Source organism: Tympanuchus pallidicinctus, unplaced genomic scaffold (genome assembly GCF_026119805.1).
Source record: "Tympanuchus pallidicinctus isolate F22 unplaced genomic scaffold, pur_lepc_1.0 scaffold7, whole genome shotgun sequence".
Taxonomy (NCBI): domain Eukaryota; kingdom Metazoa; phylum Chordata; class Aves; order Galliformes; family Phasianidae; genus Tympanuchus; species Tympanuchus pallidicinctus.
In genome coordinates, this window is record NW_026294791.1 from 21,322,388 (window position 1) to 21,339,712 (window position 17,325).

Genomic DNA, 17,325 nt, shown 5'->3' on the forward strand with positions numbered 1-17,325 from the left:
AGGACAACAGTGATCAAACACATCCTAAAAACATCCAGCCTTTAATAACATTAATAATGGCTTTGTGACGTATTTTAAACCAACATATTATTCTAATGGTTTATTTAAAGAAAAGGACGACGTCCTCAGTGTGAGCCCATACAGCTCCACACACATCCGTGAAACACTTCTAGCTCAGACAAGCTAAGGAGTTGTATTGAAAATTAAATAAATTATATGACCTTTGAAGAGAAAGGTGAAAGCTGCCTTTTCAGATTAGGAACAGGAACGCTCGTTGCAACTGCTCACCCAATTGATAGCTCCTCTTTTTTTTTCCCTTGAAAAAGTGCTACTTTTTAAATCAATAGATTAATTCAGGCTCTAAAATGCATGAGCTCTTCCCCAAAAGGAATAAGAAAAAGAAGGGAACGCTTTTGCACACCCTTGTTCCTAACAGCTTAAAGTCGAGGCTCATTCGTCTGCTTTCAACAAACAGTACAGAACGCCTGTAAAAACAACTCATTTAATCTAACTAATTTAATCTAACTTCTTTAGACAACAGTGTTGTTCCATTTTTCTTTGCTTGAAAGAAAGGTGGATGGCTATGCTATGGAACATAAGGACAGGAAAGAGCAGAGGCTATGTGGTTATGTTCTCATAAATATTAGGGCCTCCAGAATGAATTACAGATAGAACGCAAAGGAGTGTGTGGGAGGGAATTTTTTATTTCTTCTTGCTGCAGCCAAGGTAAATAATAAACTGATAACAGAATGCCCTTTAAACCTGGAATTCAAGCGGTTCTAATGGGAACAGTGTTCAACTGGTTAAAATTGTTCCATTTGGTTTGTCGCCTAGTTTAACTGTTATATAACAAGTTCAGTCCCATTTACTGATATACAGCATGTCCAGTGGGAGCAGAGTTCTGCACGTCTATTTGTGGTTTGTGGAGAATTAAAACAAAATTAAAGTTTTCGAGGAAGTAACTTGAGTTACAAACCACTCTGGGCATTACAGCGTTTGTGAGTAGCATTGAAAATTCAGTTAATCATTTACAGAAGTGATAGTCGGGGAGTTTTTGCAGATGATGGAAACTATTGATGGGGACGGTAATGAAGATGAGATTTAAAAGCTGTCTTTTCTTCCTAGTTATGATGAATTCAGGCAAACTCTTTGCAGAAGGTAAAAAAAACGAATTCTTTTGCTGATTAATATGCACTGAACGTAGAACGTGCAGTTTAGGTTTCTAAGGCAGGGTGTCTTTCGTATCTTAAACGAGAATGAAGCCTGCTTTTTAAATACAGTTCTGTTGCGAGATGGCTGATAATCGTGGATCGGTTGTTGCTGCTTGTCAGAGCTACAGATTCACACGTTGAAGCTGTATAATGGAAAGATCCAGCTTTCTATTCAGAAGAGTTTCCTCGGGAAATGTATCTGAGCTACTTTGGGGCATTATACGAATGGAAATTTGCCCTCCTAGACATTAAGTATGCTGGCACGTCTCAGTAATTGGGCTGTTCTGGCTAACCATCAAGCACAAGAGCAGAAGTTAAATGGTGCCTGCAGAGGTTAGCCTTGGGTGGTGTTTCACATTTCCTATCCCTGTTTTCAGTACTGTTTGAAATTCCTGGGTCTGTCTAGAATGCGTCCTGCTTGAACTGCGACTTCTGTTCTTAACCTCCCTTCCTTCAGCGAATCGTCTTCTGTGTTACCTCCTGTTGGTTTGTCGTGCTGAATGAGCAGCTATTGCATAGCTAATTCTTGACGCTGTTTCCATTTCACTTCGGTCTGTGCATCAGAATGGTTTTTCAGTAGAAGGTGCTCGTTTCATTCCACTGATTGCATTTCTGTGAACCTAAAGAACGTAGTCAGATATATTTTCGATGTATTGTAATTTCAGTGCGTGTTATAAGACTCTTCATGCCAAGGATGAGATTTAGTAAAAACGCATAGTAAGTATGATAACTTTAGAATAATACTATTTTCATTTAACAGTGACTGCAAATACACAGCTTGCACCTTGTAAGTAGTGTTTTGTTCCCTTTGTAAGCCTGAATCACTCCAACTGTTTTTAAACAAATACGTTCTTAGATGGGGTGAGATTTTTAGTGAGCAATACACATGTTATGTCTTTGCAGATAAACTCTGTGATTTGCCACATGTAGAAAATGGAAGGATTGCCCCATATTATTACAGCTTCAAAGATTACTATTTCCCTACGCGTAAAGGAAAAAGCCTTTCCTATTCTTGTGTGGCTGGTTATACAACTGAAACCGGGACTCAAGACGGAAGAATAATTTGTACAGCAAAAGGATGGTCTCCAGTGCCACAATGCTACAGTGAGCTCGCTTCTTCATTTCATCTGCCTCTAGCAGAAAACTATTTTAGCTCAGTTTCCTAAGTATTATGGGGACAAAAGGTGCAGAATAGTAGAGATAAAAATGCCTAAGTTAGGTCGAGGTGAAGTCCGCTATGTATATTCATACGTTGAACTGTTTAACTCTAGTGTATGTTCTAAGGACTCTTACCACATATGCTTTTTAAGAATTTCAAGAAAGCTGCCTAGCATAACTTAACCAGGGAAGAATAATTGACATCTGAACCTCCTTAGCTCCAGATTGACATATTCTGTGGTACTACTATCTGTTCAATGATTACGGTAGCTTTTCGGTAAAACGAGAAAATGAAATGAGATGGAGATTATTTAAAAACCCCACTTTCTTGCCCATCAGAGACTATATTACCTTAGTTATTTATTCCTAACCAAACCGTCTCTTTTCATTTAGAAAAATGTAATAAACCTCTTCTGGAACATGGCATTTTTTACGGTACAGAAACGTACTTCAAAATACATGAGAAATTACAATACAAATGTAATCAAGGTTACCACACTCCCAGTGGTGGCACTGAAGATACAGTACAATGTCAATCAGATGGATGGTCTTCCCAGGCAAGCTGTACTAAGAAAGTTGGTAGGATTGTGTTTCTCTCCTTTTTATTTCATATATGTTTATAAAATTCTGCTGTCTTTCCCGTACCTGTAAGGTCAAACTGCCTTTATTAGGTTATTTGAATATTCTTGAAGTAAGTTCCCGGCTGTACCTCATACGATGAAGTTGTCAGATGTTTCACGCTGCTTGTTTTGTGAATTGGTATAGATAAAATTGTGGAATCGGTATAGGTGAGATAATTTTGTTTCAAATAAACCCATTTCTGTCCAAACTTCGCACCCAAATGAACGCTAGAAAACCTATGTAAACTGTTGCGTTTTTAATTGTTCATTATTTCCAAAGACTGCCTCAAATACAATCACTTTAAAGGGAAATTTTAGATAAGTAAGTTTACAGGGAAAAAAAAAACCCATGGCAATATTACATGTCTTATTCACTTAAGAGTCATGCCAAGTACCCGAGTTACATCATGGCAACTACCTAACGACCCAGCGAGAGCTCCGAGTGAATCAAGCGCTGCTATATACATGCGATGAGGGATACCACACTGCAGGAGGAAACACTACCGAAGAAGCAGTTTGTCTTGCTCATGGATGGTCCCTTACTCCAAACTGCTCGAGTACGTAGTGGACTTGAAATGAATTCTTTTTGAAATGTGACACAGCCTACAACTGAATAAAAAATTTATGTTTTTTAAACTGTAGGGATAAAAAAGTTTTTTATGTTTTCTCCCTAGAAAAAACCTGCCCCTCCTTGGGTGTAATAGAACATGGAGGTTTCTATCCTGCGAAGAAGATCTATGAAGAAGGAGATGTTGTTCATTTTTTCTGTGAGGAAAATTATTCTTTTCGTGAATTTGACCTGATTCAATGTTATTACTTTGGTTGGTATCCAGATCCTCCAGTGTGTGAAGGTACCCTTATTTTTACATTTGTGATATGTAAAATTCTCCCGCGCTTTCATGAAATGAAATGCCTTCTTTATGAACACAAAATAAAAATAAGCTCTTGTACCAGTTTTACAACCTGAGTAGAAATAAAGTGTTAGCAGAAGAGCACGAAGCCTAAATGGTGGGGAAGAGGAAATGGCGATTGTAATTAAGCTGCTTCCGCCTGTTCTAGGTGGAATCTAACAATCGAGTGGGTACTGTTACCTGCTGCTTCTTCATGTGTTGTTTCTTGGAAAAGCAGGAAGAAGCAATAGAGGGGAAGCTGCTCAGCCTTAGAGTTCAAGGTAAACTGTGTTCAGATTATTTGAAGGATTATTCGAGCATGGCTTCCTGAGATGAGAGCATGCCTCTCGAGGTACTAAGAACAGTTATTTTACAGCATTTCTTTCTGATGCTCGAGGAAGAAAGAATATATAACTATTTCTCCTTAAAAAAACAAACAAACAAACAAAAACCCCAGAATACCCCACTACTGTCTTAAGTGCATTTTTAAATAAAATTGATGTTTTTGAATCATTTAGGTTGGAAGAAAGACCCTTAAGATCGTTGAGTCCAACCGTTCACCTAATGCTACATGTCCATCCGTGTCCCTAAGCAGCATACCCACACATCTCTCAAATACCTCCAGGGGCTGTGACTCCACCACATCCCTGGTGCAGTGTCTTCCAAAACCTAACTGCTCTTTCCATGAAGAAATTATTCTTGATGTGCAATATAAACCTCCTGTTCTGCAACTCGAGGCTGTTCTCTCACTTTCTATCACTTGTCACATGAGAAGAGAAACGGACAATGTCTTTGCTGTAGCCTGCTCTCAGGTGGTTGTACAGAGTGATGAGGTATCCCCTCAGCCTCCTCTTCTCCAGAAAACAACCCCAATTCCATCAGCCATTTCTCATATGTCTTGTTTCCCAGTCTCTTTACCAGCTTTCCATTTACTCAGTATCCTTCTTGTAGTGAGGAGCCCAAAGCTGAGCACAGTACTCCTTCGTAGCCGATCTTGTAGAAAGTAATGTGATTGGTACAAAGATGAAATTTATGTTCCTTTCCTAGCAGTTATGCTTGGGTTTAAAATGCAATAAAATCTCTCTCAAAAAAATGACACCTTAGTACATTCCTCAGCCCTGCATTTGTTCAGAACTGTTTCCTGGGTGAGCGCAAAGAAAGAGCAGTGCTCAGAAGAAATGAAAATGTGGCCTAAATCTAGTTTTGAGGCAATACTGATTACAAACTTCATGTGAGGATGGGAAATGAGTCACTGCTTTCACTGCTTGTGTAGTATTAGAATTGCTACATCGGCTGTGTTAAGTACTGTATTAATGGAGGGTGTGGAAAATCTCTGTTACCTGCATACTTTGAAAGGACATTTTACTGAGTATACAAGAGATTACTAGTTTGTTTATAACAGTGCTTATAGCAGTGTTATAGCAGTGTTTATAACATAATACCTCTCTTTTATATTTGCTGAAAGTAAAATCCCATTTTTGTTCTAAATCTTCATTTTAGAAAATGAGTTGTGAAGCTAAGAGGTTCCTCTGGTTAACCAGAAATGCCTTCTAAAAACATAGACTCGCACACTATATGGTTAAATGAATTGCTCTGCTTACAGGTTTGCTTAGTGGGAAAAAGAACGCGCTTTTTATTTTCAGATGTAAGAAATAAATGTCCTCCACCACCACTGCCTCCTCACGCCCATACCGTCGCAGTTAGGAGAACGTATCGCAATGGCGACAGAGTTCGTATACAGTGTCAGAGTGAATATGAAATAAGAGGATCTGGGGAAATCCAGTGTGAAAAAGGAAAATGGACGTCACCTCCTATCTGTATGGGTTAGTACCTCTGGCAGCTGAAGAGAAATAATTCTTAAACAGTATCTTAATGTTGTTAATAGTCACAGTTTCCATACCTCCAAAGCTATTTGTCCTCCTCTGATAAATGCTTGAGAGTTTAAGTGCTGCACATTAAGAAAGAGGATGAGCTAGATTATTTCTTAGTGGTTTTTTTCTGTTTTTGTTTTGTTTTGTTGTTTGTTTGTTTGTTAATAATTGAAAATGAATTATTTTCAAGGAATCCGGTTCTAAGTTTCTGCTGTGATTTTAGGATCTATGGATAAAAGGGAATCTGAGACACCAGCATTCGAGGCAGATGCATCGATAAGGGCAAGCAAAACATATCACAGTGAAGAAATGAGTAGGTGCTTTTCTATTTAATAAGAAATCCAATGCTCTCTAGTACTGTTACAGGTATTTTATGACTAACCTTATTACTCTTTTGCTACTCTACCATTCCTTACTCTTGAGGATGTTTGCGTATTCTTTGTGTATTGTTTTAGCAGTATGCCTGAAGGAAAGAACATTCTTATTTCCAGAGACTCTGAACTAAAACGATATTTCAGTGCTGTATATGTAATTTTTTTACATGCATTAGCATTTAACTGCAATCACTTTGCATTGCTTCTGTTTCTATTGTCTGAATGTGCAAATTCAGGAGTATTTTGCTGATCCTATTTAACAGTTCACCGAGGTTTATTTTGAACTCCATGTAGGTTTAACATTTCAAGCAACAAATCAAGATGGTCTCAGCACACCCAAACAGCTAGTCCGTACCGACTGTAAACCAGCAGGAGTTAAGAGTGGACATAGATGAGAAGTGTAGAATGAATAAAAATTGCCTGCACTTCAGTAGGGGAATTATGGACCTTGTCAGACACTTTATTTGTATGCAAATTTTGGATCAAACTCCATCGCTATTCAAATACTTCACAGTACTGACATCATTTTAAAGATTTAATTACGTATCTTCTTACCTTGTATTAGAAATACAGCAAAACTGTACCTCTCCACCTGTGATTAAAAATGGTGTTCTCCTTGGCCCTTTATTACCAAGTTACAAAAATGGCAGCTCAGTAGAATACAGTTGCCAGCGTTACCATTTTTTGGATGGACCCAGTACTGTTTACTGCGAACAAGGAAACTGGACAGAACAGCCTACTTGCTTGGGTAAGCCTTGCAGGAAAAAAATACAATAGATGTATCCTTCTTTCCTTCTTGTAAAAAAAATGATCATTTTTCCACTAGGATCCATTGTTAAAAGGTATTTACTTTAGGTTTTTAATCTACTGTGATAATGCAAATAAATAACGTGTCTAAGATTTAGTTATTTATTTCAAAATGAAGCGTGCCAGATGTTTAAAAATATTTGTAGAAAACGTATCAGAAGTTTGTGTTTTCTGGGAATTACTGTTCTGAGTTGTTTTGTTTTTTTTGCATATTAGTTTTGTTACTTTGGTCCATTTCTTTACTTTTGTATTCTTTTCCTTTTTTTAATATATTCAAAATGTTATTTCTCACAGAATTCCAAAATATTTTAGTACCATGGGTTTATTTTCTTTTTTTTCCCAACTCCTACAAAAAGGAGTTAAGAAATCGCTTGATTGTTTTTATTTCCTAGATCCATGCATTCTTAATGTAACTGATATGAATAGTAACAATATAGAGTTGAAATGGAGACAGGAAGAATTCGTCTTCCTACACGGTGATCTCATTGAGTTTGAATGTAAGCGAGGATACAGATTTCCCCATGCTACCATGCCATCCCCTGGGAGAACTTGGTGTGACCGTGGAAGGCTGAAATACCCCAAATGTGTTTTGCAAGGTAAAACCGTCCTTTCCATTTGTCTTTTTGATTTCATCAATCTCAGACCTATTCAGAAACTTTTGCTTCAGCAGTACAGGCCTAGAAAGTATTATTAATAGTAATAAAAGTTTAGTATCTGACTGATATCTTTACCCAATACAGATAAATTGTTAAATTTGTGTTGAATATAGTTGTTAAATATATACAAGCATAATAAAAACAATATGCCTTCCTCTGGTGGGAAGGCAATAGAAGGGAGGGAGGAGCTGTTCTTCAAGCTGAGGGAAGTGAAAGCTCTGCTGTAGAAAGAAAGCTGTAGAAAGCTCTGCTGTAAACACTGAACCTCATACAACAGGTTTCTCATGGTTTAGAAAGAACTCAGATTTCATTCCGATTTGAGACGTAATGTAGAAGTATTGAGAATAAACTGGGTTAATATTTATGTAGTGCTGACAGCAATTTAAAGCTGCTGACTTGCTAGTTTCTTTGGTAGCTGAATTTTTCACAAAGATTTTTGACATTATTCCAGTTCCCACGGAAAAATGTGACTCTCCACCGTCTATTGCAAATGGAGCTCTTACTCTCCCGCCTCTGACCCAGTATGACAATGGCTCTTCAGTTCAGTATAGTTGCTCTGATTATTACTTCTTGCAAGGATCTGAAAGAATTTATTGTTCCGAAGGCCAGTGGACTTCACCACCACTTTGTATAGGTAGGCACAAGAAGATATATATGAGCATTTATTTCTGGTTGTTAGATGTGAACCATTTATAGATTGATGCTCAGTATTTATAGATTTTGAGTGTTGTCAGCTGGAACATTATTAAGATCTCGACTGTATTTTTCAGTTAGAGAGGAATGGCCTGTTTTAATAGAAGCAAGTAAAACCTCGATTGGCTTTTTTAAAGTAAGTACATCTTACGTGCCAGCTGTGTCCAAAATACAGTGATTTCATGTATAATATCTTAAGAGAATGGGGAATAACCTGCCTTTTGAGCATCAACTCTAGTCACAACAATCTGATTTCAAAAATAATTGATTTCTTAACACTGAATATATCTCTATTCGTTAGAGCCATGCACTTTGTCAAAGAATGAGATGGAAAAAAATAACGTGCTGCTGGAAAGTTTTTATGAGAGCCAAGTTTACTTTTACCATGGAGATTATGTCGGATTTTACTGCAGACAGAACCATGTTGGAGCAGAATCTGGTGCGACTTTATTTCAAGTGCAGTGCAAGAGAGGACAGCTAGCGTATCCAAGATGTGTTGAAAGGAGAGAATAGGTAAGTATGACTTTAAAAAAATGTATTGGACAGATATGTATGTATGTGTTCTTTATCTAGTGTTGATTAAGGTGGCCTCCTACCTTCAAGATGACTACAGTTGACTTTGAGAAAGGAGTGTTCAGTGGCATTGTTGAATCTGAGTCGAAAAGAGAAGGAAATGAGAAAATGTTCTATAGACTGAGGACTGAGTATATAGCAGTACAATGCAATATTAACAGACTGTGTGTGCAAATGTTAGGAAGAAGAATTCTATGAGGCTTCTGCCAATGCATCTGTACACAAGAGAATGTCAAAAGGAGTATTTGTGTTTGTGGAACTTGGATTTTAGTTACTTTGTGTAGGCAGTACAGGTGATGAATCGTACATCACTGTATTCAGCTTATCGCTGCATTTTCACTAGGACTGTTTTCATAATACTGGTTACTATTATTAATGTTGCTCACATATTGCCAAGATTTCTTCTCATTCTGTTGCTGTCATTGCATTCAACGTTATGCATTTGTTTTTCTACCAGATCTTCAGCCCTGGCTGAAGCCGGGGGGGAGGAAGAAATCCCCTTTAGTAACAATACATGGCAGATGAATGCCATTTTGCAAGGCTGCGAAGATGAGCACATAAAGTAAATAATAATGCGATGCAGTAGCCTATCGCTTTGCACTGAAAGTACTGGCAGTGCTTTTCCTGTCATCTGGATAAGGTTTTGAAACAAGAGGCTTCATCAAAGTTGATAAACAAACAAACAAACAAGCCCAACATGCACTTCTTCTCAATATGAACGTTTAAAATACACTGTCTACCTCTCTCATTCCCACAGTCCAGACAGCTAAATGGAACCCCTCCGCAATATGGAGCACCAGCTCTTCCCCCAGGACACTTCCCTGCCTTATATGATCCGTGGTCCTCTAACAGAGTAACTGAGTGAGATCACCGCTGTCAAATCTGTACATTAAATGGCATTAAAGCTCAATTTCTTCTCTTTTCTTTTTCTTTCTTTTTTTTTTTTTTTTTTTTTTTTGATAGTCTAAACAGAAGCTTTAATAGCTTCTTGCTACTCTCAATGGATTTATCTTGTGCAGGGGTACTTGCACCCTACCCTGGAGCCCTACTGTTCTATTGGACCTTCAGCATTGATTCATCCCAGTCTTCAGCTGAAAGATTCCCTCTTCTCCAAGTTCCTGCAACAAAAGACCTGTCTGTGCAAGGGGAGTCAGCAGGCCTTTGTTCCCTTGAGATCTTATCCCAAGAAATCATGTCCAATTATTTGGTGACCAAAGCAAGGTTTTAGCTGTCCTGCAATTTCCCTCATCAGTAAAAGCAACATCAGGAAAATCAGGTACTACTTACTTGCTCTATTTTCTTAGAACTCAACTCATGTTTATACCCCTCTTGAATACCGAGACTGTGAGACTCCATTAACAGTACACAAATGCAGCATATTGCGTTGGTTAATTTTCATGAGCTTGGCTGAATGAATTCGGTGAAGTTAAATAAAAATCTCTCTGTACTGAAGGCATCTCAAGGTCAAAGAATCATCCCTTGCTGCACCGAGCTGCGTGTGCTGTGCACACTACCTTTCAAAAAATTCTTAGAAAAGTGAACTTCAAGAAAAATGAAGAGCGTATCTTCTATGAAGCTCTATCAAGAAAGGCAGTAAAAATGCTCCCCAGCGAGCAGTACACCAATGCCACATAAACACACTAGCTGTTCCTATCCATCAGCTGCAATATGTCACCATTGGATCAATTACCAAAAAAATAAATAAAGCGCAAGCGTATCAGATCCATCAGGACAGCAACGCAAGCTCACCAAAAAATGAAAAGGATGGCAGGTCTCATTTCAGGACCTGGACTGAAGGAGTTGTGCCTAACTACATCCAGAAATCCCAGTTAGTCATTTGCATCCCAGCATCTTGCCTTTCCACCAAATAACATGGAAGCTCAGGTCCTGAGTAGGAATTGGGTTCTGTGATCCAGAGATTCCCCGAGTTGTTTAAAAAAGACTCACCCTGACTCACCCTGCCTCTGCCGTCATTCCCAGGCTAAGTTCCAGGCATGTTCATGGAGGAAAAGCTAGAAGCAGATGAGGCAAAACACACTGATAATCAAATTACCTGCAGGCTTTTTAATTCTTGACTCAATATGCCACTGAAGCCAGCCTACTTCAGGATGACAATGTAAATAAAAGTAACAGGGATCAATGCAGAATAGGCAAGAGGCAAGTAAGTACACTCAGGTGGATGAAATGTAAACACAATTACAGAATGTAAATAAATTTACAAAAAATGGTTAAATTTAAACAAAATCATCCAATAGTATAAAGAAAATGAATTAGCACATTCCAGCAGAGAACACTGTCTAAGCTATAAAGCACAATAAAGCAGGAAACTCTGGGAAAACTTGAGCTCAAATCACTGGATTTGTTGAAGGAGAGTTCATTTCTCCAGCTGGACTCAGTCATGTCATTTCCATATATCCAGATGCTCCTGCATTGTAAAGAGACAGAAGGGGAAATAGAGATCTGGCTGATATATTTTCACGTTTCCCCAGAGCAGAGAAAAGCAGTTGCCAACCACGCTCCCTGTTGAATTCAATTCCCCAGGTCCCTTGGAACAGGAGCAGCTCCTCCATGACAGATGCAGGCTGGTATGGGATTAAAGGAATCTGACCCTCTGTTTACAACAGTCCTTCTTGGCTGTTGCTTACAGTTCTTTTACAGCCCCCTGTGTCCTCCCATATGAGCTACTTACTGTGCATTGAGGGTACTCAATTACTCCATCCAGACACTGTGGGTTAAATTTCTCCGGTCTTGAAACTGCCCTATGAAGCCACTTGCATGTAAAGGAAATACGTTCCTTAGAGCGATAGGTGTAAGGCTTTCTCCATTCTAGTTTAATGTTGTTCTTATCCATTTCTGACTCAAGCACTGTGCAGTCACCTGGAAAACAAAAAGCTCCGCTAACCACGTGAAGTATTCTCACGATTTGCCTGTAGATCTCACACTGGCAGCCAAGTCTCTGAAGAAGTTGGTACCAATTAGTGCCTCAAACACTTATTCTGCTTCCCTTTTGTGAAATATAATGCAGACTGTGAAGGAAAAAAGCTCATTTCATACTCTTTAGCAATGATCCAGTAAGGCCTGCTCATGGAAACTGTAGAAGGGGACAAGCAGAGATTTCCCTTCTGAGAAGCCTACAAAGGCTTGCAATGGGCACGAGCTGCTGTCTCTACACATATCAGAACATGGTATGAGCAGAGAGGAGCTGAAAAGGCCACAGAGGTACAAAGGGGGTCACAGCATGGCAGCAACCCAGGAGAGAAGCTCACTGGAGCAAAACCCTGCCTAAACAGGCAGGCTTGGGAGAGACTGCAATGAAATTGTTTGCTGTCCCACCACGGTCGGGGAAACAATTTCAGGGATATCACTTTCAGGGAACTCACGAGCTCTTCAGTCCTCCCTGGAATTAGACAGGCAGTCAAAGAACAAATTACCCTAGCGTGCAACTTGGTGATTCCCTTCCTCTCAGATACTCCTGTCAGCAGCACCTGAAACATAACCCACCATGGCCTACAGCTTTATGGGATTTCCCACACCCTGGTTCTCTGTTATTACTTCCCCAGGCACACTTGCTAAAGGCTTCCCTTTCAGTTTCTGCACTAACTATGCAAAAAACAGCAGCCAAACAATGGCAAATGGAGAAGACTTACGTCCTGGATTGCACCATGGATATTTAAATGTGCCATTAATACATTGTACTCTGAATGGAGAAGAAGTTGGGTCTTTCACATTTCCTATTTTACAATCAAATTCGATAAAATCACCCGATTCGGAATACAGCTTTTTCTCGTCCCTCCATCTCAGCTCAATGTTGTTATTGTTCATATCTTCTTCAGCTGCTGTACAGGCCGCTGGGAAAAGGAAAGAGAACATTGTCACCAATTCATACAGATGCACCACATGTAATTTTTTTGTCCCTACAGAGGTTCTTCACATCATAAAATGTTTCCAGGACTTTGCTCTGAGCCTCTGCTTTTTGCAACAGGAAAGATATCTTCATCAAAAATGAAGGGGAAAAAAGATGATGGTTGAATCAATGTGCAGTGCTGCGGAGAGGCCATTTCAGTCTGAGAGTCACACGGGGCAAAGGGGAAGCAGAGCCTGGGGCAGGGGAACTCAGCAGGCAGCATTCAGCTTTCCTGTACCTTTTTTCAGAATCCTCCTTGTCCCAGCATGTCTTTAAATTCATTTTCTCATGGTCACATCACCCCTGGATTTACCGCATTCAGACAGACCCAACCTCCCCATTGCAGCCTGCAGACTGTGGCAGTGTCCTCAACGTGGGAGCCCGGCACACTGATGGAGATCTCCTCACATGGGCAGCTCAGCCAAACTCCCCTCCTTCTGTGGGTGAGAGGAGGCAAGGAGAGGCTGCAGGCAGCAGTGGGGACCACACAAGCTGACATTGAGAAGAAATTCCTTCTAGATAAAAGGAAGACTTGTTGCTGTCAACCACAGCAGAAGTGCTGTTTCACAAGGGAAGTGCATTGGAAACACCTTCAGGATCTGAGAAAAAGTCAGCGTGAGCAGTAACACAGCTTTTGGCCATGTAGCACATGCTTTAAACCTACCTAAGCAAACCGGTGGATTTGTCCACTGCCCATTAATACATCTGATCAGCGAAGATCCTTCCAGGATGTAGAGATTAGGGCATTTATATTGCAGAGTTTCACCTTGTGAATATTCTGACTTTGGGAAGGAAAGAATATCTCCATTTTCAATATCTGGAGGTGGGCCACATTTTCCACTCTTTCCTGGAAGAACGTTAACGCTTAGAGAAAAATGCATCAGAGTTTAATTGCAGGAGCAGCCTAGCCTTGAATATTTTGGTAAACTACCTTGCCCATACTTAGAGACACTCAGAGGAAAGCAGAGAAAATTGCCACCTTGACACCAAATATCTGGCAGATGGAGAAGAGTGAGAGTTTCCCATTTTTCCACTGCTGGGACTCATAACTACCAGTTCATCCATCTGTCATCTCTGGAGCATTTGCTGCTTTCTGGAAGACTTTCACTGGTCCTACACAATAGTGCAGGATGTTTGGCACAGCTCTTTCTGCAGAACTGGATGCCCACCAGCTCTCTGTAATGCCTGAGCAGGGACAAGTGTGAACCTCTCTGTACACTAGAACAAATGACACTGGAAGATACAATTTCAGTTAATGGCAGGGCAGACCTCGGGCTCTGGGGAGTCCTTACGTGACAGATGCATCGCATTGCACTTGCTTGCAGCTCAGAGACTGAAATTTGGAGAAGTAAATACCTCTGAGCCAGCTCGATAGCAGTCTCACCAACAGGCTACTGTATGGAAAGACAGGAAAAGTACCTCTGCACGTGGGCAGCTCTGTCCAGTTCCCATTCTGACAGCTTATGGTGGAAGCTCCAGTCATACGAAAACCTTTCCAGCACTCATATTTAGCTGTCTCCCCAGGCAAATACTTGGACTTCTTAACACCTTGAACTTTACCACCAGCGATTTCTGGAGGAGGTCCACACCTCATATCTGAAAAGAGATACTTGTACAGTTGCAGTTATAGTCATTGAGGTGTTTCCCTATGCCAATTTTAGGTAAGGGAATTGATCTCGTTACTCCCTAGCTCACACAATTTCTGTCCAGAGCTTCTAATGCCTTCATAATAATTTTTTCATATTTTTCCTCCTGGCCACAAGAGCGTACCGGGGTAAAACACTGTGAACACCAGGAATGTGGGCAGGAGTGTTACTTCAAATGACAGCAGCAGCAGAACGCTTATTTGTGGACTCTCAGGAGATGGCAGTGTCAATGAGAGAGTCTAAAAAAAGCCAGCATTTCTGTAGCTATACCTTATGGCACAAAAGTTCTTTTAGTTAAGCCACAGCTCTCCCCAGAGAACCCTGGCATTTCTGAAAAATCACAGATGTAGCAGCCAAGCTGGCCCTCTGATGAACTGCAGAGCTCTGGAAGAAGTCGTCAGCCTGCACTGCATGGGCAGATATGTGCAGTCAACTCCTCAGAAGTATGTGAAAGCCAAATAGCAGCAGTTCACCCTCCAGCCACAGATTTTGTCAGGTAAAGGAAGACAGCACATTGCCTTTTTGTGGGAACGTTCTTGCCATTTCAAGATTCTAGCAGATCTGCAGTTTTTACATCCTGAGATTCTAGTGGAATCTCTATCAGTTAGAGCTGACCCTCAGAAAAAATGGCTAGATCTCTCCCCCACTACTTCCATTCAGACAGTTATATTTTTCTAGAGAAGGCCAATAACACAGTGTATTTTGGGGAATAACAAGTATCATAGTGGAAAATGAAAAATCATCATTTTTTTTAATGCCCTTTTTCTTTAAGAGGTTTTTGCTTTCAATGAAAATGTACATAGTATTTCCAGAAGCAATAAGTTCAAGTGCTGTGCAAGAAAGCAGTAGTAGGTACAAAGCTGCGGTACAAAATGAAAATATCAAGTTTTCAAGTATTTAGGTAAACAGACCCACTCCTCTATACTAAGGGGCAAGATGAAAGCACGGATTCCTACCTTTGCAAGTTGGTGTTTGCGACCATTGTCCATTTGTACAAGTGACATAATTTACATCTGTAATCTGAAAATTTCTGTCACATTCATACTGTACCCGAGCACCAGGCAGATACTTCCGCTGTTGAGTGCTGATAATATTAGCACTATGAATTTCAGGTGGGGCTTCACAGGTAACATCTGAAAAGAGAGGCACATTTAAGAATACTCGGGCAGTAATGTGATGACCGTAGAATATTGCGTTCAGAGGCAGCATTATTCACGATGAGGACAGGCAGTTTGCATAAGGCAGGTTTTCCACAGGTAGGAAAGAAAGATACTGTGGTCTTTATTCTGCAGTGCTTCACCTGACAGTATACTTTTTGCCTAACGTGACTGAAAAGCAGAAAGGAGTTGTAGAGATTAGCAGAACATGGAGGCTGGTGCTCTACAGCATAGTGCACCAAAGGATCAGAGAGTGTTCTTTTCAATATTTTGAAGGTAACTTTCATAATGAAAGTCACATTCCTAGCGATGTAAAAATAAGTACGTTAGCTTACCAGTTATCCCTTTGCAGTTAGCACCCTTTCCTCCATAACCTTCTGTCTGTTAGATCTAAGAAACGAGTTCAGTTGCATCTACTAGCTTCAGCCCAGAAGGGGAAAAGATTTCAGTTCTACTTAATGGTTCTCAGGAACCAGACAAAAGGTGTTGTAGCATCCCATTCAAATCAATCCAGCGATTGACTCTATTGTTTTGACTCTATTGTTTTGACTCTATTGTTTTGACTGTGTGGGTGGGTATTATTTTAATGAATGTCTTAAAAGACTAAAAGGATTACAGACTTTAGAAATAGAACACGCACCTTCACATAATGGGGGTCTTGACCAATTTCCTTTTCTGCAAATAATTTCTGGGAGACCAACAGCCTCGAATCCTTCATCACACTGGTAGCGAATTGTTTCGCCAGGCTCATACACTTCCTTGTTTCTGCCTTCAATTGCAGAATTTAGAACATTTGGAATACTTCCACAGGACATTTCTGAAAAGATATGCAAATCTGATGCTTATGGTAATATGATACACACAGGATGAGATTATTTTTCTGACCAAACAGATGCTTTTTCTAACTAGCACAGTCAATAACAGCAGATTTTGTATAGAAGAGAGCATGAAGAAACTTCCATGTTAGTCTCCTAAATAGGCATACACTTGAGTCACTGTAAAGATTTAGATTCTCTTCCTATCAATGCCAGAAAAGTTTGGTAAAGTCTTCTGTCCCTTGCTACACAGAAGTGATATCCATCGCTGAAGCATCAAAGCAACTCCCAGTCACTAGTGGACCCTGTAGAAAACAGGTCCTTGTGTGATAAGGATGCGCCGATGACTTATCTGGTAGAGATAAACAATGAAGATTGCAAAAATACCACAGGAGTGCTTAAAATACTAAACTGTTGTTACTAGTCAACTCCAGTTTAAAAGTATTTCAAATTCACTGCTAAGCACATTTCAGGAAAAGTATTATTTGACGTTACCTGAACACATAGGAGATGAACTCCAGTTTCCCATTGAACAACTTATCTCTGATGGTCCTTCTAACTCAAATCCAGATTGACAAATGAACTTCACTATAGCACCAGATAGATAAACTGTTTTCCCTTCTTTTTCCAGTTTTAAGTTTTGATTTACCAGCCTGAAATCTTCAGCATGTTCTATAAGTTGTGGTGGTGAACAGGGTTTTTCTTTAAAACACAAAGATAAACAGTAAGAGAAAACAATTAATATTACAAAGATATATGCAGTCTAAGACTGAAAAAAAAATCCAAATGAAAATGAAGTGTCTTGAAAGACAGATAAATAAATATAAATGGTTCACAAAGCAAAACTCCTTTCCTTTCTCCGTCCTGCAAGGGTTTTTTGTCTTTTGATTTGACCCAAGTTAGAGCCATATGCCACTTCATACAAAGAAGACACAGTTAAAACTTAGTAA

The 17,325-nt window shown here is 39.7% G+C and overlaps 2 protein-coding genes across 6 annotated transcripts in view; one reads left to right on the forward strand and one right to left on the reverse strand.

Moving 5' to 3' along the window:
• The first annotated feature begins 855 nt into the window (after window positions 1-855).
• Window positions 856-10,309, forward strand: LOC128072849 (coagulation factor XIII B chain-like). Of its 4 annotated transcripts, none has more exons than XM_052667077.1 (12): window positions 857-1,158; window positions 2,115-2,315; window positions 2,763-2,948; window positions 3,370-3,546; window positions 3,664-3,840; window positions 5,523-5,702; window positions 5,974-6,063; window positions 6,690-6,872; window positions 7,324-7,527; window positions 8,039-8,221; window positions 8,582-8,793; window positions 9,817-10,309. In XM_052667077.1, exons 1-11 carry the CDS (start codon window positions 1,077-1,079, stop codon window positions 8,791-8,793), a joined length of 1,875 nt encoding a protein of 624 aa, XP_052523037.1. In that variant the 5' UTR covers window positions 857-1,076; the 3' UTR covers window positions 9,817-10,309. The 4 variants fall into 4 exon arrangements, with proteins under 4 accessions (XP_052523038.1, XP_052523037.1, XP_052523035.1 ...); XM_052667075.1 differs by lacking the exon at window positions 9,817-10,309 and adding an exon at window positions 9,311-9,763; XM_052667074.1 differs by lacking the exon at window positions 9,817-10,309 and adding an exon at window positions 9,611-9,763.
• Window positions 10,310-10,897: 588 nt separating this feature from the next.
• Window positions 10,898-17,325, reverse strand: part of CFH (complement factor H) — a 39,347-nt gene continuing 32,919 nt past the window's right edge. Inside the window, exons 17-24 of one of the 2 annotated variants that reach the window (XM_052667066.1) lie at window positions 16,871-17,077; window positions 16,201-16,377; window positions 15,360-15,536; window positions 14,177-14,353; window positions 13,422-13,604; window positions 12,501-12,701; window positions 11,543-11,730; window positions 10,898-11,278 (exon numbers count right to left, since the gene is read on the reverse strand). In XM_052667066.1, coding sequence (XP_052523026.1) covers window positions 11,255-11,278; window positions 11,543-11,730; window positions 12,501-12,701; window positions 13,422-13,604; window positions 14,177-14,353; window positions 15,360-15,536; window positions 16,201-16,377; window positions 16,871-17,077 — 1,334 coding nt within the window. In that variant the 3' untranslated portion in view covers window positions 10,898-11,254. Of the gene's footprint in view, window positions 11,279-11,538; window positions 11,731-12,500; window positions 12,702-13,421; window positions 13,605-14,176; window positions 14,354-15,359; window positions 15,537-16,200; window positions 16,378-16,870; window positions 17,078-17,325 lie in introns of both variants that reach the window. The other variant, XM_052667065.1, reaches the window with a different exon arrangement.

Coding starts and splice junctions, on each gene's coding strand:
- LOC128072849 (XM_052667077.1), top strand. CDS start 1,077: ATGGGGACGGTAATGAAGATGAGATTTAAAAGCTGTCTTTTCTTCCTA. Junction 1,159..2,114: donor AGGCAAACTCTTTGCAGAAG/GTAAAAAAAACG, acceptor ATGTCTTTGCAG/ATAAACTCTGTGATTTGCCA. Junction 2,949..3,369: donor AAGCTGTACTAAGAAAGTTG/GTAGGATTGTGT, acceptor TATTCACTTAAG/AGTCATGCCAAGTACCCGAG.